Raw genomic sequence first — 24,938 nt, 5'->3', positions numbered from 1 at the left:
GGTTTGTTCCTGTTTCACCAGGGTCCTGTACAAATATGTATCAAGCTCAGCCTGGGCTCCCCCCAAACTTGTGCTGGTCCTAACTACATACTGCAGGGCTGAGCTCTTACACTGGCTTGTGGGAGGGCCAATAATTGCATCAGATCTAATTAATTACATGTTATTGAATCTTTGAATCTATATTTCTTCATTTATGCCGGAAGGAGGCACTTGCATTTAAAACAAACAGCTGCTTTAGCTTGATTGATGAATGTTTAATTCTCAGACAGGGAACATACAAGTTGTCTCATTCTTCTTAGTCACATTCATAGGCCAGAGAGAAAATTAGGGTTATATGTTTTCAGAAGTATCTGACTTGCTAAATGCACTGGGACAGAGTGAACCCCCGAGAAGGTTGGAGGCTCTGCTTGGCTTGGTGGGTCAGCAAAAATGAGATCTTTTACTTAAACATTCATGGAGGGGCTTTTACTTCTCCCTTGGTCACAGGACTGATCCTGCTTCGGCTCTTCCTTCCACTTGTTTTGGCTGAGTTTTAAAGGACAAAGTCAACTTGAAAGCTTGCTACTTCGAAAAAAAATTTCCTGAATAATGTCAGTTTCAAACAGTGCTAATAGCACTCAAAAACCTGCTTGTATACAGGTTATTTAACCTTGAATGCATCCTTTGAACTTCTCTGCTTGTTTGCCTTCTGATAAAATGGCAGAAGCCTACCGTGTAGGCATTTGATGTGATTAAAAGCTTGTTAGGGCAGTTTTGGCAGAGGGGGTTGGGAAATGCCGCTCAGGCAGCATTGGACATACCATGAATGTTTTGTCAATGTCTTTAGATGATCGGGAGGAGGGAGAAGTGATAAACACCTATGCTTTCCATTCAATCATCTTTGCCCTTGAAGAAACCCAGCCAAAAATCGCCCCAACTAAGAAACTGCAGATACAAAATCAAGTAGGAGACTTGGTTGCATTTGTTGGACAACTCTTTTATCCTTTTCCCATCTAAACCAGGAAATTTCTTGTTTATGTCCTTTAGAACATAAAGCTGTAATAGCTCCAATACCTTGTGACAGCATATTACAGTGCACAGTCTTGCAGATTTCAGCACACTGGGTGATTGTGGACTCTAAAAGAGATTTTTGGTAGCCAATATGGTATTTTTTTTCACCAGACAGGTTCTACTGTCCATTTCAATTGAGTTTTAAACATCTCAAGTACTTTCATTTCTTCCCTTCAAAGACAAAATGGACCAGTCTCAGAGGTACAAACACAATAGGAATGAGCTATCTTTCTGAAGTTTTTTTGGCCACTCTTAGAATATGCAATAACAGCTTTTTTACCATTTCAAAATGATGCAAGTATCCAAATTGAACCACTGTTGTTTCCAAGGTCTCCCCTGTTAAAAGAGGCAAAGGAAGAAAGCTTTGAACCTTGATAAATTTTAGGTATGTGTTAATTTTGCATTTGAAACCCATGGGCTGTGTTTAAGTATGACATGTAACCTTTGTCATTTAAAACTGAATGTCCTCTCAGCTTCCACAGCAGAAGTGGAGAACAACTAAAATTCACCAGCCTGGATTAGCCTAGAAGCTGTTGGAGAGCCACATGGAAAATGAAAGGTCACATTTAAGGTGGAAATAGCAGCTGAAAAATACTGATGTGGAAAGAAACACAAATTACTGTGGCCAGAAACTCAAGAAAGAGTTTTGGCCCATTTTGCTTTGCAAAATAACTGTGGTGCTACACAGGATATACATGAACAGATGTGCTTCAAGAACTGTTGACCTACAGCCAAGTCCCGCTTTTGGATATGTATACAAGACTCCCAGCTCAGCCCATGGGACTTAGCCATGTGTATCCGAGCATGGAGGTATCCTCCAGGCATACAGTGTTAAAGCACGCTTGATCTTTGGAGGGTTTCTCTCCTGTGCTCTGGTGGGCTCGACCTCACCATGTGCATCTCTTGAGTCAAGCCGCTTCCTCCGTTACTTGCTGAGGTGCTGAGATGCTGACGCAAGTGTTTGCTTAAATGCCACTGCCTCCATTTTCTCTGAACTTCCAGCTGAACCTGGGTAGAAAGGTCACAAAATACTTAATTCAGCTGGTTTATCTTGGAGGCCTGCACTGCGGAGAGCAGTGTAACAGGAAAAGGAGAGCGGGCTACCTGTGCCAAGGCTTAGGTTTATTTATTTGACCCTCAGTTTAAGGGGTTAGGGTAGGGCCTGTTTCTTGACCCTTCCAGTGATACTGTTGCTGCAGCCACACAGTTTTCTATTTAATTGCAGGTGAAACAGTCCACAGAACCTAGCTGGCCTTAGTAAGTGTTTGGTTTAGATTTTTTCAGAATTTTATTTTAACTTATAAAAACAGGACATTTTGGCACTCTGAGGTAAAATAATAAAAAAAAAAAGGGCAGATTTTATTTTCAAAACAACCTTTTCTGAACCCTGTTAAAGGATTGGTCAGAGTATTTCAAACCCCTCCTTCATTTCAAAGTGACTTTTTCTTCTTAGGCAATGGTTTAGCATTTCAGAGTGCAAGAAGCCTGGGAGTTATCCTGAAACTACAAAGGGAATGGTCCCTCTACCAAAAGCTTTAGCTTAAATGAGAATACTGATAAATTTGGACTGGATGTAGCTCTTGATAGATTCCCTCCCAAGGATTAAGCAAAGAAAACAGCCATGGGATGACAGGTAATAGCACCATACATCAGAAACAGCTGGTTGTCAGTGTGACTGTGCGCAGGATGATGCTCCCACCCTCCATTCCCAGACAGTAAAAATGCTATCTGATTCATGAAAGGGTTGCAATAGTTGAGAGATGAAGTTTGCATCTGGCATACAATTACTTAGGCTTGCCAGGTCCAGGAGGTATTTCATGAGCGATGTTAGGTAACTGGGAAGAAAACCCTCAGATAAAACATGTCATTCTTTGGGGAATGTATCCCACTGATTAATGAGGCATGCTTCAGCAATAAAAAGGAATGTTATACATACAAAACTCACCTCACCATTAAGAAAACAATAAAGTACAGCCACAACAAAGCCCTAAAAGATAAAAAAGAAGTGGTCACAGAACTGCAGTTCCAGCTTTTGAATGGGGATGAGGCATCTCAAGGGAAATCAGACAGCTTGGCTTTGCCACTGCAACTCTGCTCTGTTGCGGGGTTAGATGTTCTGCCTCTTACTTTAAAGAAATAATAGCTTGTCAGATATTACCTGGAATGATCCAAGAGCCAATTCAAAAAACAACTGAATTTCCATTGTGCCACTGCTTGCATCTTCAGGGAAAAAAGCAAAGATGATGTAGTGGACCCCAAAGAGAGGGATGAGGAGGAGCGTTGACTTTGCAAGTCTCCTGAGAATGAAAACAGAGGGGAAGCTGGTGTAGAAGGAGCAAGAAGAGCTCAGGTGGACTTACATGGCATGTAGGGGACATACTTGTATTGGTTGAAATCACTGCTCCGTCTTTCAGGTGAGCTGAGCTTCCTCATCAAGATTCTTAAAATGTTGACAAAGAGAATGAAATTAATCTGAAAAGAAAATAAAAAAGGTAAGAATGCAAAACCAAAACACAAGCAGTATCCACTTATGTAACTGCCAGCTATCAGCAGAGCCAGTTTGGGGTGTTTGGGCAAAGCAGGCAGAAATAGTGTCCATGTCCTCATCCCACTCTCTGTCCTGCCTCTCCAGCCCGCCTTGGCCAGCCTGGGCTTGGGTGCTAGGTGCTTTCCCTGCCTTTTTGCTGTAGCTTTAGTTCTGGGCATGATCAGGGCTTATTATCCAGGCAAATCACCAAGGGGAAGGGAGGCCAGGTGCATTGGTAGGATCTCTTCTGGCTGTGGAGTTCAGACACAACCCACTTTGGTTGCTAGCAAAGGGGCAGCACGGGAGCTATCACTTGCTAACTGGGACTGCAAGTGCCAGTTGTTCTCTGCCAAGAGACTCAGCATGATTTGGGATCATGGAGGCAAATCAGTTAAAAGTGGGGAGAGGAGAGAGTTGACACTGGAGTTCTTCCTTTTGCATTTTCCCCCTCTCCAAGGGTGGATATCAGATAGAAATGCTGCTCTGCTGCTCAGTTTGGGTGAAGATGAGGCAATAGCTGTTTCTGCTCATTTGACCCTCAGGCAAAGAGTGGGAGTTGCAGGGAAGGCACAGCCCGGGGTTGATCTTGCACAGCCCCAGACCTGCACCCCGTTTGCAACACCCTGCACCACGTCAGGCCCTTAACCCTTCCCTGTGCCTGGAAACACCATCCCAGAAGTGCATTCCTCTGTGGACACTGAAGCAGGGCTCTGGGCTATCAGGTTTCCCTAAAAGAAGCAGGTCCATTGGAGATGGGACAGACCCAGGAAGTCCCTGGGTTCCCTAAAATTATTGGATGGAAAGAGAGCAAGTATGGCTACATGGGTGTCTAGGGAAGGCTGGAAGTTTGGGGAAGCTGGGAAAGGATGAGGAAAGTAGTAGAGCTGGGAGGAGGTAGGGGTTGAGAGCATGAAGGAAAGACCAAAGTATTTGGGGAGGAAAAGGAGGTTTAGGTCTGGGGATTCCGGGGTTTTTAACCCATTAGGCCAGGCACGAGCCATGTAGGCTGAGCAAGACTTTTCGTTGATGAAAACCACAGAGGAAGGGAGAGCAGGGGATTCCTGCCGGGAGGAATTGCCCGCGGGCAGCACAGGAATGAGCTTGAGCCTGAGAGCACAAAGGTGTTTATTGGTGCTGTTTTTCTGCCCTTTGAACTCCTGAAGGCTGTGAGAAATACAGAGATTAGATCTGTGTTCTTAAGAACTGGCTGTTTGTTTGGTTATGGGCTTGAGTAAAGCCTCTTTTTGGGTAAAGAGGCTGTCATGTAGGTGGCTCCTGCCTTCTGTGGCTAAACTACACACGATCAGCATTCTGAGGGAAGTGAGAAGGCAATAGCGGGTGGTGGCCGCCAAAAGATAAACTAAGATTGTGCTTTTTGTCTTGCAGAATGCCTGTTGTTGACATTTAAATATTACTGAGTGGCTCCTAGGGTGAGGGTTGTTTCATTAAGAAAAATAAATGCCATGGCCTCCTTAAGTTGATCCCATATCACTTGTGCAGTCTTGTGGAGTTGCAGGATTTCTCACTGGTAAACCAGAGCAGAACCACCATCTATGCTACCTGGGTTTCTGAGGGTGTACAAGTGTTTCAGTTTGTGTTTTGCAAACATAATGGTTCTTACAAGCAGTGCAAAAACCTCAACCTGCTCTTGGGTTCTCGCTCAGACTGTCAGCAGGTTACTTAAGAGCAACCAGCAGTTCACATGTTTCTGGACTAGGGCCTCAGACAGGTCACTGCAGCATGGTCTGACCCAGAGCATCTCCATTGGGCAGAACAGCAGCTCCAGCCCCTTAGTGCCTAAGCCTCTGAAGGTGAGCACCAGCAAATATTCAACCACAGCCGCTGAGTATTATGTGTACCAAACTGGTCATGCCATCACTAGTGCCATCACTACTGGACAGGTTTACACTTAGTTTCAATACCTGTGCCTTAATTCACTGAGCAATGCCATTATAGTATAATTGCTGTCCACTGATACATGGACTGTGCAGTCTGTGAGTTGTTTTCATTGCTTAAAACAAAAGACAGTGGTCATGTAAGGCAAGTTGGTTTTGTTTTTTCTGAGAGGGACATTGACCAGGACACATAAAGGCACTTGTACGGAAATGTACAGCCCACTCGTTCCTCCTCTGGAGCCTTCCCTGAAACAGTCCAAAACAAGCTTCCACAAGCCAGCCAAGTTCATGTGCAATCAACAGGATGTGGAAACCTGATCTTCTTCAGGCTCTTGCTTCTTGGGAGGACACTAGCTTTCCTTGTGAACTTAGCCTTGGGGCATTAGTGACTAAGTCCTGCTGAGCAGAAGCTGCTTAAGCAGTAATTTATGTGTCACACCAGTTCAGACACATGTCTAAGATCGGTTCATTAACACACTTCTAAAGCATGTTGAGTAGATGATCTCTGACTTTACAGTATTTGAAAATACAGTTTGAGTCTGCTTGTCCCAGAAAAGACTTACAAAAATAGACAAAACTATGGGGCCTCTAATGATCCACCAGGTATTGGCATTAGTGTTAATGTCCCAACACCTGTAAAAATAGAAGAGAAGGTGCAGTCAGTTATCAAAACACTGGTGTTTTTTCAAAGAGGTTTAGTCTGTTTTGCACCTCAGATAGGCCCCTATTCCCTTCTCTACAAAATTAATTTCCCATTCTCACTTAGTGGTACAACATATCTTACCGAAAACTGTCCACCTGCACTGGACAGCAGTTTGACCTTCTCATAAAGTACAAACACTGTTCAAAATTTTGGAAGGGAGAAAGATAAAGGAACAAAGTTTCACCATTCAAAAAGTCAAATACAGATACTGAAAACATCATGGGCTGAATTCATACTTGAAAGCTACCTTCTACCCTTGAAAAATGCTGAAATGGAATTTGATGTATTTCCTCAGGTTGCTCAGCTACTCCCACCCACACTAGGATCCAGGCTCCCAGCAGAGCGGGATGCTGATTGATTTACTTGGCTGTCAGCAGTTAGAAATGAGCAGGATCCCATGGAGCAGCCTGCACAGAGGCTGCATGGTCTCCCTGGTTTGCCAGCTTCCTCCCCTCCATACAACTTACCCAATATTTTCATGGAGCTGCCTGGCAGTCGCCCATGCAGCCACGAACACGGTTGGGGCACCTGCAATGGGAAAAGCTAGTTACTGCTTCAGGAGTCCATCCCAAAGGCAAAACAAACCCAGTTATTCTCACTGAAGGGAGAACCAGTACCCCATCCGAGGACAATGAACCACCAGAGGAACTTCCTTTCCGAGAAGAAAGAAATGACCAGGAGAGTGTGGAGGTACAGTCCCTCCACGAGGAGCCAGCTGTAGTTAGACATGATGCAATACTGAAAGAAGACCATGGTGAGCTTGCAGCCAGCCTGAGGAAAGAGATGATAATTAGCTTTTGCCTGGGTTTGTATCTACCTTCTAACAGAGAGAGCGAGCTGTAAATTAATCTTGGCAAATAGAGATTTTATAGCAATTAGGGAACTAAATGGGTGTCCTCCAGACAAGCATTCACATGACAAGAAAGCAGGGCTGGAACTGCTAAGTGCATTAATCAACTGCCTCACTAGAAGAACTGAATGTGTCATGGGGACATGGATTCAGATTACTGTTTCAGAGGAGTTTCACTATTAGTGCCTTCTTAGTATCAGTAACATTAATATCACCTTAGAGAAGCTCGTAAATGTATTATCTATCAATCTTTTTTTTCCCCAAGAAAAACAGTTGCTAAAGACAAATTAAAATGTGCTCAAAATGTTCTTTTTCAGTGACAAAAATCCAGCAAAACTGGTGGGTTAAAACAAAACAAGCTTACATTTGGTTCTCTCCCTAATTCTTATCTTTTAGTTTAAAGCATTGACCATCATCTCCGGTGTTGCTCACCCCCCTGCATGCCCAAATTTTCAAAATATTTTGCAGCCAGTAAAAAGAAAAAGGCAAAAGCATTTCAAAATTTGGAAGGTTCCTTTCCCAGACTCTCTGAGTGCAAACTCCTATCAGGTCTCACGCTGAAGTATAAGTCAGCAATATTTAATGTGTTCTAGGAGAAGGGGCAGAGCATACCTCTCTTCTCCCATAACCCCTCATGATGAATGTAAAGCTGGGATGGAGATTTCCTTCCCTGTTCACTAGATCCTGCTAGGATCCTGCTGGGAGACTGAGGGGTGGAGCAAGCTGGAAGGCAGAGGGTTACCGTTTGTGCCCCACAGTAATTTATGTCTTCGGAGGAAAACAAAACGGCATCCTTGATGAAGTTGGATGAGGCTCGCAAAATGAACGATGTGAAGAGATGCATATGGATGTAGTTCCTTGTGCAGCGAAGTCTTCTGTGAAAAAAAGAGAGAGAGATCCTGTGAAGTGACATTCCTTGCCAGTGTGGGGAACCTGTGACTATAAACAGCAGGTTTCAATCCTTAGTACTGCTAAACTGATAAATGAAGAACAGTGTTGTTCTGTCTGTGAAAGAAAGAAAGAAAGGCTAATACATCTCCCAAGAGGAATATCCTAGAGAAGACCTTAAAAAGCTGCAGTCACATCTGCTCCACTCAGGTACTAAAACAAGCTGTACCTTGCCAGAAAAATTGTGATTTCATGCCAATATGCTTGTTCTAGCCTCCCTCCCTCTTTCTGGAGCAACACAAACCCAAGGTGTTTATTCATACCTGGGTGAATTTATTTATTCTGCCAGCACAGTTCACTTGTGCCTGCAATGTTTTCTGTACTAAATCACCACATAATCTGTGTCTGGAGTCCGTGCAACCTGAATATAAATTTTCAAAGTATTTGGGTTTCCTTCTACCCAGACATGCTGCCCTGACATTTACTGTAAGGGAAATTAATTTCTCTGAATAAGCAGCACAGTACAAATTCCAGGTTATAGGGGTACATGAAGATAAGCTGACTGTCAGATTGCTGATAGAAACCTGAAACACCTTGCCAGAAGTCAATACAGTGACACTTAGAGCAAAGTTTTAGCCACAGTCTGAAGTGGAGAAAAGAGCAGCAGGGGGAAAGATGCTCTGCCCAAGGGATGCTGAAGTCATGGGAAGACCTCAGCAGGGAGCTGGTGCAAATGCCATCTGCAGCATTCATCCAGCTACATTTTCAAAGAACCGGAGAACACAATATAATGAGTAGATCTGACATTTTTTGGGAGTCAAAACTCAGAAATAAATTTTGTCACTGATCTCTGTGAAGGTTTTCAGGAATACTTCGGTTTTTAACTTGCCCTGAAAGTCAATTGAAGTATTTGTGTCAGCTGAGATGACCAGAAGTCCTGGCCAAACACAAACCAGAGATGTTTCTCCTCACCTGAAAGAGGCCAGGACCGCTAAGGCTATGATTAGCGTCACGAGGGAGATGCAGTATCCGACGGTGTACATGATCTTCAAGGTCATGAAATAGGAACGCTACAGGGAAACACATAATCACATGTTTACCTTTGTCTGTGGGGTAGAGATTAACCCATGCCAAGAGAAAGGTGTGTCCTCCTATTTAATGACTAAATTTTCTTGTAAAATCAGCTACTGAAATTTTACCCTAAGCAACCTACTCTGATCATTTGCAGGAAGCATTCTTGCTGAAAACCACCAATAACAATAACCCCACCTGAGTTAGATCACAACATCATTCAGTCTCTCCTTAACATGTTCCTCCCCCAGGGCCCCAAAGCAGCAGATCTGTGGTCATGGGCACTCAGACTCACTCTTGCCTCGTTGGTCGTGTCATTGACATTGTAGCCGCAAGCAATATCAGGTCTTGGATACGGGTCTGACCAGCCCTCACTGGTACAATTTCTGTAGACAAAACCTGTGTGGTAACAATTAAAAAAAAGACAGAACAAGGTATGACCATTTCCAATTGTATCATTGTTCTCCTCAGGGGTCAGTCACCACAATGTAGGGTTTCTTCAGGAGCCAGGGGAATACATGCCCCCAGGCAGTGCACTCTGCATAGCTGGAGGTGAAATGCAGCTGAGCTAATTCTGTTGATACTTGCCCAGTGTACTTGTGTGGGTCATAATATTGTTTGCCCACTCAGGGATGACTGTGATGGATGTGTTTTTATTAATTGCAACATAAATAATACTGCTCAGTACATCTAGTGTTTCTTGGCCACTATTCCAAGATCAGCAAACACATGACTTGTTCAATCACAGATTCATACTCCATGTAAACCTGATATTTTGCTTAATGGTCCCACCTCCTTACTGTGGTTTGTCATGCTCCAAAGTGACAAAGTAACTGTAGATGGTCACAGATTTTTGGTGAGATTTAAATGAAAACTAAAAGGCTTTTCCACATAGCCCATACTGGATATTTTTTTAGACTGTTGATTTCCTTGTTTACTTGGAAATTAAAGGTTAGGATGAGATTACCCTCATTTAAGTTCAACTTCTGAAAGCTGAATGCTTGAGTCTTACTGTGTTCCTCACGTCTCTCTTTGGAGAAAAATTGGCATTTGCAGAATCCAAACTCATTTTTCAGGCAGGTATTTGCAGAGGGCAGTTTGTCTGACCCACTTCTGCTGACTTTTAGTTTCCTAAAGCAGAGTGAGATGGATCCCCAGCAAGTTGAATATGATTGAATAGGATAGTTTCAAACTCATCCATGTGAATGTTTGGCACTAAAGTGAAAGTGGGAAGTCCTGCCCTACACACCAGACAATCTCATTGGAAGAAAATTACCCTAGCAGGCATGAAGGTTATGTGCTGAGGAGAAGAGAAACTATTCCAAAGAAGTGAAACCACTGCCCACTGTCCTAATCACATCTATCTGTCAGGTAAGAGCCATTGTTAAGAAGCATGGTATGAAATTCTGGCTTTTTTACAGTGATTGCAATGCTAGCAGGGACTGAAAAGGGACGTGAAATCAGCAGCCCTTCTTAGTACAAGCCTTACCAGAAGGCACAATAAAAGTTTGGGTTTTGCCCACACATTTAGCCATGAGGACTCCAGGGCATCTAGCTCTTGCAAAACATCCCCACAGTGTTGAGGGAACGGAGGGAGATGTATATGCAGCAGTGTTTGGCAATGGTTTATGCTCTTTGGAGCCCTGCTGGGATTGTCAGGACAAAGTGAGGGCTCCTGCTACCTCTGGGCTAATGCTGGTGACCTGACAGCATCTCTGCACTTGATTTGAACTCACCTCTGTAAACCTGTAGGGCACAGCAAACATGCTGAGAACTGTGAGTGGGAAGAGCTCTGGGTGTGTCTGTATCAGACTATTGTTCTGATGCTGTTTTGAACATCTTGTTCCAGCTTAGCATCTTTGAAAGGGCCAGGTTTGCTTTATACTGCAGGTTTTCTATGCCTGCTGCAATGCAACAACAGGAAAGAAACAGCTCTCCCAAACAGTCCTCCCCAGCCTGCCTTGGCTCTCAACAAAGGAGTGGTGTGGTGACAGATTCTCCACTTCAACATCAACTACTAAGACACAGCATACTTAACCCAGAGCAGAGCATTGTGCTTGCAAACACACCTGTAACTGATTTTTGCCTGAGGCTGTCCAAGCAGATCAGACAAGAAGAGTTGAAGTTCTGTGTTGGTGTTCGATTTCATTATATGCAAAGCACAGGAGATGATGCCAGGCATGTTATAGGAGTGGACATGAGCAAAATTTCAGCAGTGCTCCTTGTTTATGGGTGACACACACACTGGGGAAACTGCAGTGTGCCCCACTCAGAGCAGAGTTGGGGTCTGCAGGCTGTTTAAGGATCAGTGTTTGGTGTTTATTGGTACCATGTGAGGCTTTTGAAGTTGCCTATGCAAAGAGGAACTCTGGCTGAAGAGATGGCTGAGGAAACGGGGCCATCAGATTTGACTTTCTCTGCCTCTGAATCCTTACGATTGTCACACCTTCCTTCCTTTCTTACCCGAGACACAATGTGCAGGTCTGGATGTGAACTTCAGTTGTGTTAATCAGTTCCAGATAATTTTGTTTCTTTGGTCTGTTAGGTGGGAAGGGACCAGACAGTTTGGGCTGCAAACACGAGTCTAGATGTCAGAACAAAACTCAACAACACGGAGAGGAGGGTTTGGGCAGAGCTCAGAGCCATCTACATGGCTTAACCTATGGACCTTTGGCATTTGTGGCTGCCCATGTGCTTTGTAAGTGGTCAGGAGAGAAAACTTTTGCTTTTCTTTTGAAGCAAGTAGATTCTTTTTCAAAATTGCTTCAAACAGAGTAATGACTGTAGCAGTAATTAAATGCAGGACTCACAAGTATAAAGTCAAAGAAGAATGTGGCTATGAGAACAAGGATAAATTATTGCTGACTTTGACCCAAAATGCCAGATGTGGAGGCAGAAATAACATGCAAATGCCAATGGACCACATCTTGGGGTTCTATTTTGAACACTGTCACTCTGATTGTTGTTTATCAGAAGTGCTTCAGCTCTCAGCTTCTCGTTAAGGAGGGCAACTAAAGTGTAAGCTGTTAGACTATCTCCGAGATAACGCAGTGAACATTTGAGATGTAATTACGACCTTTGGATGTACAAACTCCTGCTTTCCTCCTTGGTAGGAAGGCCAGAAGCGGGGAGCAGTTCCCTCTAGTGGTCGTACCAGCAGGGATTTCGTTTAAGGGCCGGTATCCCTACAGTAAAGATTTGTGAGCGAATATTAGATGGATGATTTCTTCAGCGATCTGTGCCTTTGTGTAGTTTATTCTTTGTCTTTAAACCAAATTTTACGGCTCAATGGGCAGATACTGTTCGTATGTACAGAAAGTAGCACGGTATTTATTTTAATCTGAGTGGCTCATGTCTGATTTTATTTAAAGAGCACTAAGTGCTTCTCTTCTGAATTATCTAATCTTTATTAGACAATCTAATACTTTGTCTCCTGTTCCTCCCTTCATAAAATGAATTTGTCTGCTTTTCTGTAAGTACTGGACCTCACTAATCCATGCCCTACAACTGAAGAATGCAAAACTCTCTTCTGATTGGAATCATTAACTTGCTAAAGAGAAATGTAAGCACATTTCTTAGGCATTACTTGAAAACTAGAAATTAACAAAAAGCAGGCTTACTTAATAGCTCATTATTACTGTAGCCTACAGGGAATAAATTTCATTTCATTTCTAGCTTAAGTTCCAGGAAAAGGACAAGTATTGCTTGAGTTCATCTCAGTTTGACCTGAGTTTTTTTGGTGAGCCATGAAACCTGAGTTTCCATGAGTTCGTGCCACTTATGTGGAGCCTGTCAGAGCGAAAGGATAAAAACTCCCAGTGCAGATTTCCTCTTGATGAGGGCAAAAAAGGGATCTTTTCTGCCTATTTGGCTGGATGTTTTGCCAAAACTTGTGTGAACTTAATGCTGTGTGAAGTTTTGTCCCCATCAAGCTCAGCTGAGATCATCCACTGGCTCCAAGAGTTATTAAAAGCGGAAAGCAGAAATAAACACAGAATCTAAGTGGAGAAAACCCTTTCCCTTGAGAAACCATGCTAAAAAAACCTGCTTTTCAGGATAGCATTTACTTCCTGTACTTTTTTCCACCTGGCGAAGAAAAATAAACACTTTAAACATCTTGCTACTATAATTCCAGGCTTTTCCATATTTAACTTACTGTTGGAAACATTGTTCTTTGAAAGAAGCAGGGACAAAATTTCACTTCAAGTTCAGACCTGACAGTGGCATCTTTGTAAATAAATAAAAAATAAAGTGTTTCATAAATAACAGTTTAATAACAAACACCTGGGCACGAAAAACATAATTTTAGTGTTACCTTTTTTCCCAGTCAGCATCTGGAAGAATTCAGGGCAGTGAGCATTGACAGTCTGTCCCACAGTGGACGAAGGCCAGCAACTCATGTTATCCCACATTCCAGCACACCTGCCTGGGGGGAGCAACAGTGAAATACCATCAGCATCTCCCAGTGATGTGACACCGTGAAACTCCTTCCTAGAACAAAACACTGTGAAACATCTCCAAGCAATGCAACACCATGCAACATCTCCCCACGACCAAAGCAGCTACAGGAACAAAGGTGCTCAGTACTCTGAAAAGCAAGCTGGATGAGACAGAGCAAGTCCTGCTGAGACCTGTTGAGACCTGGATAGGACAGAATAGGTCCTGCTTGCTTCAAACCAGCCCCAGCAAGCTTCAGACCTGTCCCTTTCCGGTCCTTGACTCCACTGGTCTTTCCTAGACACACAAAGAGCAACTTGAGTCATTATGAACTTCACATCAGGCCCTTGACTACCCATCTGTTTTGTGGAAACTATTGAATGGCCTTGGGAAGATGAAGGAAACCACATGTGAATTTTTTAGCTTGATTTCAGTCTTTCTAAAGCTTCCACTTTGAGTCACCCTAATGGCTTCCTTACATAATACTTTTGTAAACAGGAAAAAATACAACTTGATGACCCTGCTTGAGCAGGGAGGTTGAACCAGATGACCTACTGTGGTCACTTCCATCCATACTCACTCTGTGATTCTGTGATTTTGTGATTCTGTGACTAGTTTAAACAGCTTCAGAATTATACTGGGGAAAGGACAGTGAGGAACAACATCAATGTCATTCTTTTATCACCATAAATACTCCTCTCTTTCATTTATGCCAAGGCTATGCTGATGTGAATAATGCCAACAGACCACTTACTGTGCTTGGCTGCCTAGATTCACCCTGTTTTCCCCAGTTAGGTGCAAGGGCTGCTTATTTTAAGGATGATTTTGTCATGGTCCACTCCCACAGTCAAGGTGCGAAGGAGAATTTTCCAGTTGCACCCTTGGCCTGGCTGTGTTGCCTTCTGGCAGGGCTGGTAGAGATGCACCAGGGAGCTGATCCAATGGTCAGTGGAGCACACCATGATGGGGATATCTACTTGAACATCTTGCTTAGGTGCTGGCGTCTGGCATGGATGAATTTTGGCCTGCAGTGCAGAGTGTTAGTAGAGAAGACCTATTCTTCATACTCTTTGTACTACAGAGAAACTGCAATCCTGCCATTTGTTATTTTGCTCTTTTCCAGATATAGGCTGAAATCATTCAGGTTCATTCCCTTTTGCCTCCACTCTCCATCCTTGGTTTTAGCACAGCTTTCACTGTGGGTTTTGTAACAAGATAGGGGAAGAAAAAGGCCGCTGGAGAACACCAGCACCACTGTATTCCTGGTGTATCCAGACATGTGCCGTCTGCCCCGCATGCTTCCTGAAAGCTGAGGGGAGGAAGTGCTGACCAAGCACCTCCTCAAACACTTCATGTTTTATAAGCCCAGCCTCCCATTAGCCTGACAAAAATATTTACATTTCTGGAAGTGCATTGATTTCCTCCACCACGACAGTGCCTGAAAACACAGAGTTGTTCACCTCAGCTCTAGTGTCCTCCCTGTGCCAATGTTTGTAGGACTTGGTAACCATTTACTTCAAAGCAACAGTTTAATGGCAAACAAAACATCACCTTGGGTGATATTTATACCTTGACATGGTGCATTGTTTGGGTTATCAAACCTTTGCTAATGCCACTGGCATAAATCCCCCAAATCAGACTCAGTGCACAGGAAAACCTGGCAAAACTACAATGTTGGGGTGATTTCCATCCAGGAGGAGAAAACAAACCCCAGAGGAGCCATTCCTCCTGCGGCGGGCTTCTTGCCATTCCTCGTGGACCCATCCCTACCTAGCTTAAGAGCCTTGGGGTGGAGGCAAAGCACAGCAACACCTCCCTGACATCCCTGCGCTCTTTGGGATCTACCTAAAGTAGCAAACAGAGCATTCCCTGAGCAGCAATACATGGTGTCACCATGATCAGAGGTCCCGGATCTCTAGTAGCTTCCCTGCCATGCTCCCAAGAGAATTATCCTGTCTTCACTCATGCACAAAAAAGAGCATAACTGTGACTTGGGTTACTTTAATGTTACACTATGCCCTTTACCAGGCTAATGGTATCACAAGGGCAGAGTCCCTTTTCCCTTATACTGCAGCAGGATAAGAAACACTCAATGCTCAGGTACTTTGTGCCTGATTCACCAGCAATGAACCCTGTGTGTTTGTGCCATCTTCACAGGGATGTGAGCACTGCAGCAGAGACGTGGGTGGGAGCATGGTGGGAACTTGTCCCCTGCTTGCAAGAGTCAAAGATTCTGGGGCAGGTGCAGGACAGATGGGGTATGGAAGGTGACCCACACCCTGCAAAGCCACCTTTCTCCCTCCCTGCATGACCCACCAAGGGCGTGCACTGAATCCCAGAATTTTGCTTCTCTCTTCTTCAAACTGAAGTCCCTGTATGGGATTTTCTGCACATGAACTTCAGACGTGCAGATACTTAAAGGCTGCAAGTATTTTCAGATGTGTTATTACACAGAATAAAAGTATTACTCCCTAATTTATCCAAGCAAAAAACCCATCTTAGGGTTCACTACAATTTTAGGTAGAAGTATCCTGTTAAAAAATTTCTAGTAATGAGAGGCCTCAGGGGAATTTTAAGATGTGGATCCAACTTAAAACTGGATTAAGTCTCTGCTGGGGAGATAGTATTTGACCGAGACAAAATAAGATCATCTGTAAAATGATACTGCCTCCTAATGCTAGTGCTGGTCCATACCTACACAGTCCTGTGAAGTTTAACTTGTCTGCATCTATGGAACTCTGGTGCAAAGGAAACAGAGGAGTCATGTCAGAGGACCAAAGCAGAGAAATAGATAGGTTGACAAACCACCTTACTCTTTGCTGAAGGAAACAAATAATACTGATTTATTCATATCATCAAACTTCTTATAGGCAATGAGACAGATCTGTCTTGTGGAGTATCTGCCATAGGGTACCCTGTCACTGCTACAGGGGCACAATGCCCTGAAGCTGTGCTCATACTCATCAGTCTACAAGGCTCACAGGTCAAAACAAGATCAGAGAAAAAATGCTAAGCATCCTGAGAAACCGGGTGATACATCTTCCCTCTGAGTCCTGCCTTTGGGCCTGGTCACAGTGAAACGGTTCTGTGTCTCCAACGCTCTCTCCTAGAGAGGAAGGCTTTGAAACTAAGAAAAAACCTCAACTCTAGCTTATCTCTGGCCAGGACACCCTGCACACAGCATATCTCATGGGAGCTCCTTCACTTTTCACACTGGTGAGGACCTTGCCTTGTCATGGTCTGCAGAAGTCCATGAAGTGGTTCAGTTTGTGAGATGCTGTGAATGACACAACCCCATCCTCAGTGCTGATGGCTGGTAATGTACAAAAAATAGATACAATGCACCCTGTGAGATGCTGACCCAGCTGCTGCCTGGGTCGACTGACACTCAGTTCATAGGCAAGCTTTAATAATCGTTTGCAGTTATTTCTCTGAGACCCCTTGTACATGAACACACTTGCTCAGCTGTGAAAGGAAAGCTGTCTACATCATGAGGGCTCAGTACCACAAAACCTTCCCAGGCCAAAATACTCCTTTATATGATGATAAATCCTCACTAGAGTGCAAGAACTCTGTTATGTGGCAGTATGTTAGAGTAAGGAGGAAGCAATGAGGACCTTCAGGCCATGTGATTTAAATGCTGGCTGCTGGTCTTCATTGATTTTTAAGGCAAATACAGTTAAGTAAATTTGTGCTTTCTGGGGTGACTTTGTAAATTATCCTTGTCCAAGATGTGATGATTGCAATTTGCAAGACCTGGTTGCTGGTGTGTTCCCTAGTTGTGAAGACTGCAGTTGAGCAACTGGATTAGAAGGTTCCTACAGCTGTTGCTGTCACAGTAAGGAGTCAAAATCCCACTCTCAAAGGCTTATAACAGATCTTACGTGTTTTTCTGCTCCTAAATGAGAGATGCACACAAAGTGCATGCCTCCTGTGGGGAGGGATGTGAAGGTATCTACGTTTGAGGCCACCCAGCTCATCTGAGAGCATTCGTTCAGCCTTTACCTGAGCTCAGGAGCAGATCATTTTCAGTCGTTCTGTTCTGTGCCTCCAGGGAGAGAGTCTCAGCACACTTTTCTTCCTCCCTTTTCAGGACGCTCAGGAGGTCACAGACAGCTGGAACAGCTTTGATCTACAAATTTTAAAAGCAGTGGAATCACTTTTCCTCTTAAGACTTCTATCATCTCAATAGAATTTTCCCTTTTTATGCCCACATTCCCCAAGCAAATTTATCAACTGATTGAGGGCAAGATTTCCTTGAAATACAGACAATTTCCTTGAAATACAGTCAATTTTCATAATTCAGTCTACATTTTTATAGTAGCAGCAGGCAAGCACAAACTGAGTTTATGTCTTCTCTCTTTTCATGACATCACTGATATTTAGAAAAATGTGTTATTCTGCTAAACCAAGTACATGATCAGGATGCTCTTCCAAAAGACTGCAGGAACATCCAGGACACTGCTGGAGTCTCTTAGAGTAACAGAGAATTAATTACTCACCCCTGGCAATTTAAACCATAGATCTAACGGCTTATTTTCCTGGGCACAAGTGAGGCAAATATGCCCACTTGTTGCAGACCACCCAAGCCTGTTTTACTGCTCCTGACCAGTTGCAGAAACCCATCGGAAAGCACAATATCACACAGATTTTCATGAGAACCTAGATGGTAATTTGTCCTGAGGTCATTTTCGCACCTTCTCATCCTCCTTTCTCATAAAATATTGTCAGTGTTCACTCAATCCTTACATAACTAAATGTGTGTTTATGTTTCATGTAGCTGGACCAAAATAAGTGAATATCAAACTACAGATCATTAAAATTATATATACTGAAAATCATTGCAAAATTATTTGCAGGACAAGATCCCAGTGTCATGCAGAAAAAAAGTACTTTTACCATTTTTATTATTTTATCAGTTTCTATTCTTTTTGACAACAAAAACACTAAATATAAGTGGATTCTCATTATAACAAATTAGATAATTCCTCCCTCATGAATAAACCCAAAAATCTTTATAAATTCTCACTATGGACCTTTTATGTACATATATATATGTATACACGCATACATATATATACACACATTGAAAAGATTAAAAGCCAGTCATCAAGATCTATTAGCTGAAAAGTATCAGATAGAACTTTTTTATGTCCTTTTTTTAGGAAAAGTTAACCCAGCAGCATCATATTCCTACTTAACCTAATCAATCTTGCAGCATTGCTGATCACTTTCAGATTAGATTTGGGATAGAGAACAATCCCTGAAAACCTTGTAATGAGAACTATTACTTTTCTACAATTAAATTTTAGCCTAACAAACATCAGAGACCATATTCCCATTATTTTTGCTAGAATTTTTCTGGGTATTGTATTTTTGAACCCTTCCTTTCCACAAACATTTTCCCTCAGCCAGTCTTTGCCAACGCTGGCATCCAACCGGGCAGGCTGGGTGCGAGTGTGCGGATGTTTGCTGAGCGATGTGAAACCCCACTCTGCTGCCAGCTGTGCTCAGTCTCACTCGTGTTTACCATTCACAAGTGGGAGCAAAAAGCCTCCCCCACAGCTGGAAATCGAGGAAACGTGCTGTTTCTATGTCTCTTCCTAAACAGTTCCCTGAAGCAGTTCTGATGTCCTTAACACTTTACCAGCTACTAAAAAGATAATTAACTCTATCCCAGCAAGGCAGGGGACAAGACATCCTCATATTATGTTTAAAGAGAAGGTACCAAACCCATTCCAAACAGAAATAGCTGTGATAATTTAATGTCCAGAAAAGGTAAAAAGCTGCAGTTTGTAGTATTGATAGCAACAGCCAACTACAGGTTTTAAACTGTGAAATGAATGGATCTAAACACTACTTATTATTTATATTTGCAGCCACAAATTTCACAGCCATTTCATTTGAGAGTAAGTAGGTTTCGTTTAATGAGAGGATTTAAAGAACAAAAGATGCCTGACAGAATCAAAGTAGCTGTTTTGAAAGCTAGAAAAACAACAAACAGAAGGAGGTGCTCTTGGTGACACCGTGAGCAATGACATCTATTTACAGAGTCCTTTAGGTAGAACTAAGAATAAGAAACACAAATGACAAGAAAACCATCACAGTCACTATTTTTATTGTAGAAGATGATCAAAAGGCAAAAAGTTTGCAGACTGCATTCACTCTGCAATTAAAATATCTAGGCAGAGCTCGGGTTTTCTCAGAGTTGGAACCAAATCCCCTGCTGGGACAAATAAATTGATCTTTCCATTAGCTGCAATGAAACAGTGATTTGATCCTTCCCTAACTTGTCACATCCAAGCTGGACATATTTCACCCTTTGTTTTATATGCCTTCAAAATCTGAATGAGCTGAGCAGCACCTGGAAATCACAGCCCAGGCTCTGCTGTCCTTCGTGACCAATCTGAGAGCCCAGAGATCAGCAGTGACTATCTACCACAAATCATAAACCTAAAAGAAAGAAACTAAACTTTGTGGGTTAAACATTCTCCCATTTTGAGTCCAGGAAGGCACTGCTAGAGGTGGGCATTGCCCCTTAGGGGTTTGATTGCTGGTGTGAATCAGTAAAGCTTCCCTAAATGGTGTCAAATCTTTTTTCCTTCCTCACAGAATCTGCTATGTTTACCAAAGCAGGTTAGTAACACTGTTGTCTTTATACAGGTGGGGAAAACTGAGGCATCCAGCACTAGTCATCTGTGCACTGTCAGTTAGTGCAGGAAGCAGCAGAAATAAGAATAAAATTTTAGAAATCCCAGGTTCTCCACAGATCTTTTTAAACAGACACACCACAACTTCATGGGATAGAGGTTGAATTACTCATACAACAAGTGATTCCATGAAAATGCAAATAAATAGCTCTGAGCACCTACCGGGACAGCTGAAATCCAGAAGATTATCACCCAGATGGTCCACATAGTCAATGACAGTCTGTTTTCTTCATACCTCATGCATCAGAGGTCACCAGGATGTTTGTATGTCTCCAGTGTGGTTCCTAGCTCTTTTCACTTCATCCTTTTCTCTCCTTGCTTTTTTTCCTTCCCAGCTTTGACCATCCTTAGCCAATGTTTCTCTCCAGCTGCTGAGCTCTAGAGAGCATCAATAGTGAAAGGACCCCCCCTCCCGTCCACCCTGCAATCTCTCCTCCTCCTCCTCTGCAGAAGCGTCCTGTCCCAAGAATTACAGCACCTCTCTTGAGCATGTTCCTACTGTCGTCCGCCTCCTTTCCCGGCTATTATTCATTGTTATCGATGGGTGTCGCTGGGGAATGATCATTCCTCAAGTCCTCCCATGACAAGGGATGGAGCAGGACTCCTGTGCAAGATGTCAGCCCCACAATGGCAGGGGTAATCAATCAAGGGGAAATACAGCCCTGGAATAAGTGCTCTGCTGAGAAACCGAGTTGGAGGAATGTGACTCAGGCTGCCTGCACTGCTTCTGCTCTCGACAGCTCTGCATATCAGCAAGCACACGGCCCAGAGAGCCAGGAATCAGCAGGCTGGCAGGTTCTGCTGCGGGTGAGCTGGCTGCCCACAGGTCCAACCAAGCCCAGGTGAGCATGGCTGCTGGAGCCGAAGACAACCTCAAGTCTGGGGTAGGCACCAGAGAAAGGGTAAACAGGGTATCGACTCTTCCCACCCCTTCCAAAGAAGACTCCAAATGCTCCCTGGACTTTACTCTCTTATCCAACATCCAGAGAAACAGCCAGCCTGCATTTTAACCCAATGCTATAGGTTGCGAGTTGTCATTGCATTTGGATCCCTCAGGTACCTTGTTGTTGGGATGTAGAGTCCAGCCATTCTGGGTTCCCCAAAGACAGTTCCTCAGCAGTCCCATCCCCCAGCCGCAGAGCACTCTCTGTTTTCCAGGTTTTGCTTCTGTGGCAAAACTATTGTGAATAAGCTGTGTGCTGACCTGGGTGTGAGCTCTCAGCTGCCAAAGTAGGTGCTTCAAACCCTTGCTTGCCAAGTTCACTTGTAGCACAATATAGAATGTGGCTTCAAAAAGGAGCCAAAGCTTTCACTGCATACCAGTGCTCTTTCTCAAAGCACAGCAGTCCTCACCTTGTCTCAAAACATCTTTTACCACCTATTCCAGTTTACCACCGCCCATTGCCCCAGACAGGTCAAACTTGATGAAGGGCTGCCCAGAATACAGATGTGCTCCAGATCTACCAGTACAGTCAATGACTGTGGCCATGAAACATATGGCTCTTTACCTGTGCACTGAAAATCCAGCCATTGGATTAAGAAAGTCATCCACTGAGCAGCACAATGAAGGAATTTGGGTTTCCTAGCAAGTGCTGCCCTTTCCATGCCCGTTCTGACCCCGGTGACTCCAGTTCATGTCTATATGTGTTCCCAAGGAATGTCGAGTTGCAACGCTCCCCATTGCACACACCATCCTCATCTCTCCCCATACCCCCAGAGCAGGAATCAGGCAAGTGGTAGCATTTGTTCTAACCCAACGCTACCTCTGACCTGCCCAGCTCCCACACTCACACATAATCCTTTCCCTCCAAAAGGGCAAATGCTTTCGTCTTCCTTGCCCCTGTCCACACTAAACTTGTAGTGACTTTCATTTCTTGAGGAGCTCTGCTTTCCCACAGAGTTTGGTTGAAATTGGTCAAAGGGTTAAACAAACTGTTAAAAGGAGGTCTGAGAGGCAGCCAGACAATGTCATTACAGTTGTCTGAAGAAACCACACTGGCAGTGCCGTATCGTCTCAGTGGGGTGCCAAGTCCTTCTCTTTCTTCCCTTGGCTGAAGGAATATTTTATTATTCCATTCATATTGTAACAGCTTCCCTTCAAAGCCAGCAGTCTTGCCTGTGTTTGTGTAATCGAGGGAGCTTTGCTCCTGAATGTACTATGGAATGTGGGGCATTTTCTGAAATAGGCAATGGATGCCCAGGAGTTTGGAGACATGATGTTGCATTCAAACACCAGTGTTTTGTGACCCTCTCATTATATTCATGTGCAGGCTGAGCATTTGAAAGAAGCTGGATGGAAAATAAAACCTGGAAAATTCTCACCTATGCAAGCCACTACTTGACTTGCAGCAGATGCCAATGCTGGACACACAGTGAGGGGTTGGAAACCTGAGAACAGCAGCAGACCACAAAGAATTATTACCAAGAATTCACATATCCCAAAATGAGGTGTTTGTTTAGTTAAACAATGAAGCATTGCACTCATCTGTGTGCATTTATACCTACTCAGTATATCCAATTTAAATTTGTCACAGCTGGAATTTCTTTCAAGTCTCTTATGTAAACCAGAAAAGAAACATCAGAATTATTGAAGGACTTTTAATTTTAACTTTAGGAATAAATAAATTACTTTACTTTGTACTACTCTGATTGTAGGATTGTTTACTTATCAAACACTAACCAACTTTGATTGTAAATATTTATTTATTAAAACTTAAAATTTCCATTAGTGCTGCAGTGAAATAACTATTTTTTCTCCTTCCTTTGCTAAATAATTAAATTGCTTGCAATGCCTCTATTACAGCTTGATTATCATACATTTTTCATCTGACATTTGGAATATAGAGATAAAATTGAGGTGAGAATCACCTATTAAAATCCTGGTTCACAATATTTAATTATACCAGCCTTCCCAAGGAAATATGCAGGTTTGTTGACTGATAACCTCCTCTTTTCACCTACTTTTCCCACACATTTGCTAGCTCTCAGGAAACCTTACAGAGTACTTTTCCGGAGGTGCATAATATTCAGATCCTCTGATGTGAAAGTAGAGATGAATTTTGGTTTACACACAAGATCACTGTCCGAACAGACAGATGTACATGCAAATTGTGTTCCTGTGGGAGGAGAAATTTGTTCACATGCCATTTGCTGTACTGTGTTCCCACGGCCTTTTTCTTGCAAACAGGAAGAAATCTCCATCAAATCCACAAAACTAAACAAGTTCCGTGTGGGAAACTGTACGTTTAAGTTCTGGAGCTGGCAATTCTATTTTCAGTGCCAACCTGTACCACACAAAAAACCCATACTGTTTTGCAGAGACATCTCCCTTTGCCCTCAGGAGCTGATTCTTGGGCAGCAGATCTCTGTGAGGGCTCTCTAGCAGATGCATTCTGGAAGAGAGAATTCCAACTATCCTTCCAGCTTGTGGAGAATAAACTTCCTTAATCTGTTTACTCAGCTGAGGTGAATGGATAGTTTGGAAAAGCACTAGCTTGCCTTCCTCCCCTGATGGCCAAATCTCCAAATGGCCAAAGCTCTGCCCAAGGCAGATAGCTGCACACATGGAGCTGTGAGGAAGAGATGAGTACACACAGGAAAGGAGGTTTGGCAGGCAGAAGGTGCTTTAGGTACACTCTGAGGGCTCACATGCCTTGAGAATGCTGTAGCACTCTGGGGCACATACAGAGGTGAGATAAGGATGAGTTCCAACAGAAAGCATGCTGTGAAACAGTGAAACAGTGAGCTGCTGGACTTCACACAAAGGCAGTGTCAACACTGATCCTGAATTTTCTCCCAAACGCAGCTTTAATTCTGTCGTGTTTGAGCATCTCTCCCCAGCCTTGCCAAGGCTGTAGGTGTCATTTTTCCTAATTAACAGCAATTACATCCTACTGAGTATGGGAACTATGATCTGGGAGCTGAATTTTATGATCTGAAGTTTTTCTTCCTTTTCTATTTAAATTGAATGTTGCACTACTTTTGGTCACTTTTTACCTCTATGTTAAAAAACTGAAAGTGAATAATTTTATTTTTAGAACATATAAGGAAAAAAAAAACATTCTGGAAATATTTCTGGCTTTCTGTACTAAGCCTATATTTAAGACATCATGAGAAAAGTGTCAGGGCCATGAATACTGTTTGTTCCAAATGCACATTCACACCCAAGAAAAATGTAAAACACCCAGTGGCTGGAGGAGATGAGGCAGCCAGTAGTCTTGAATTTATTTTTTATGTTGCCTAATGCAGGATATATCAGTGCAGAAGCCAGTGAAGGACTGGCACAGATTGCCCAGAGAAGCTGTGGATGCCCCATCCCTAGAACTGTTCAAGGCCAGGTTGGTAGGGGCTTGGAGGAACCTGGTCTGGTGGAAGGTGTCCCTGCCCATGGTGGGGGGCGGGAACAAGACGATCTTTAAGGTCCCTTCCAATCCAAACTATTCTGTGATTTTATGAGTCTTTCTCTTTGGCTCCTCCATTATATTGGGAGTTTAGACAGTGTATGGGTTTGGGACAATTAGAAGGGATGCCAAGTTATCGTAAGCAAAACAGCAGAATAGCAACATTCAGCATTAATTCAGCATTTCTCAGTCTCATTGATCACCTGACTGAAGGCAAAAAAAAAAAAAAAAAAGAGGAAGAAAACTTTTCTTTCCCTGTGCCCACGCAGGGAAAAAGTAAAGTAATTCATATGTGATATGAAAAACACCACATTAAAAAAAGTTTTTCAGGATTGTTTTTCAAGGTATGGTCCTTTAATACCGAAAGTGAGAACACAAAAGGGGGGGGGGGGGGGGGGGGGGGGGGG

General features: G+C 43.2%; 1 protein-coding gene across 1 annotated transcript; it reads right to left on the bottom strand.

The window, feature by feature from the left end:
• Positions 1-1,006: 1,006 nt before the first annotated feature.
• On the bottom strand, positions 1,007-20,471 carry SCTR (secretin receptor). The gene is made up of 13 exons (XM_027637298.1): positions 20,294-20,471; positions 17,427-17,553; positions 13,300-13,410; positions 9,280-9,383; positions 8,886-8,983; positions 7,768-7,900; positions 6,793-6,946; positions 6,643-6,703; positions 6,036-6,105; positions 3,431-3,522; positions 3,209-3,347; positions 2,996-3,037; positions 1,007-2,058 (listed from the first exon to the last, which is right to left on the bottom strand). Exons 1-13 carry the CDS (start codon positions 20,369-20,371, stop codon positions 1,882-1,884), a joined length of 1,386 nt encoding a protein of 461 aa, XP_027493099.1. The 5' UTR covers positions 20,372-20,471; the 3' UTR covers positions 1,007-1,881.
• Positions 20,472-24,938: the final 4,467 nt, after the last annotated feature.

This window comes from Corapipo altera, unplaced genomic scaffold, assembly GCF_003945725.1.
Source record: "Corapipo altera isolate COAL_440 unplaced genomic scaffold, ASM394572v1 45, whole genome shotgun sequence".
NCBI lineage: Eukaryota > Metazoa > Chordata > Aves > Passeriformes > Pipridae > Corapipo > Corapipo altera.
The sequence above is the reverse complement of the archived record's forward strand: the minus strand, read 5'-3'. Positions and strand labels throughout refer to the sequence as shown.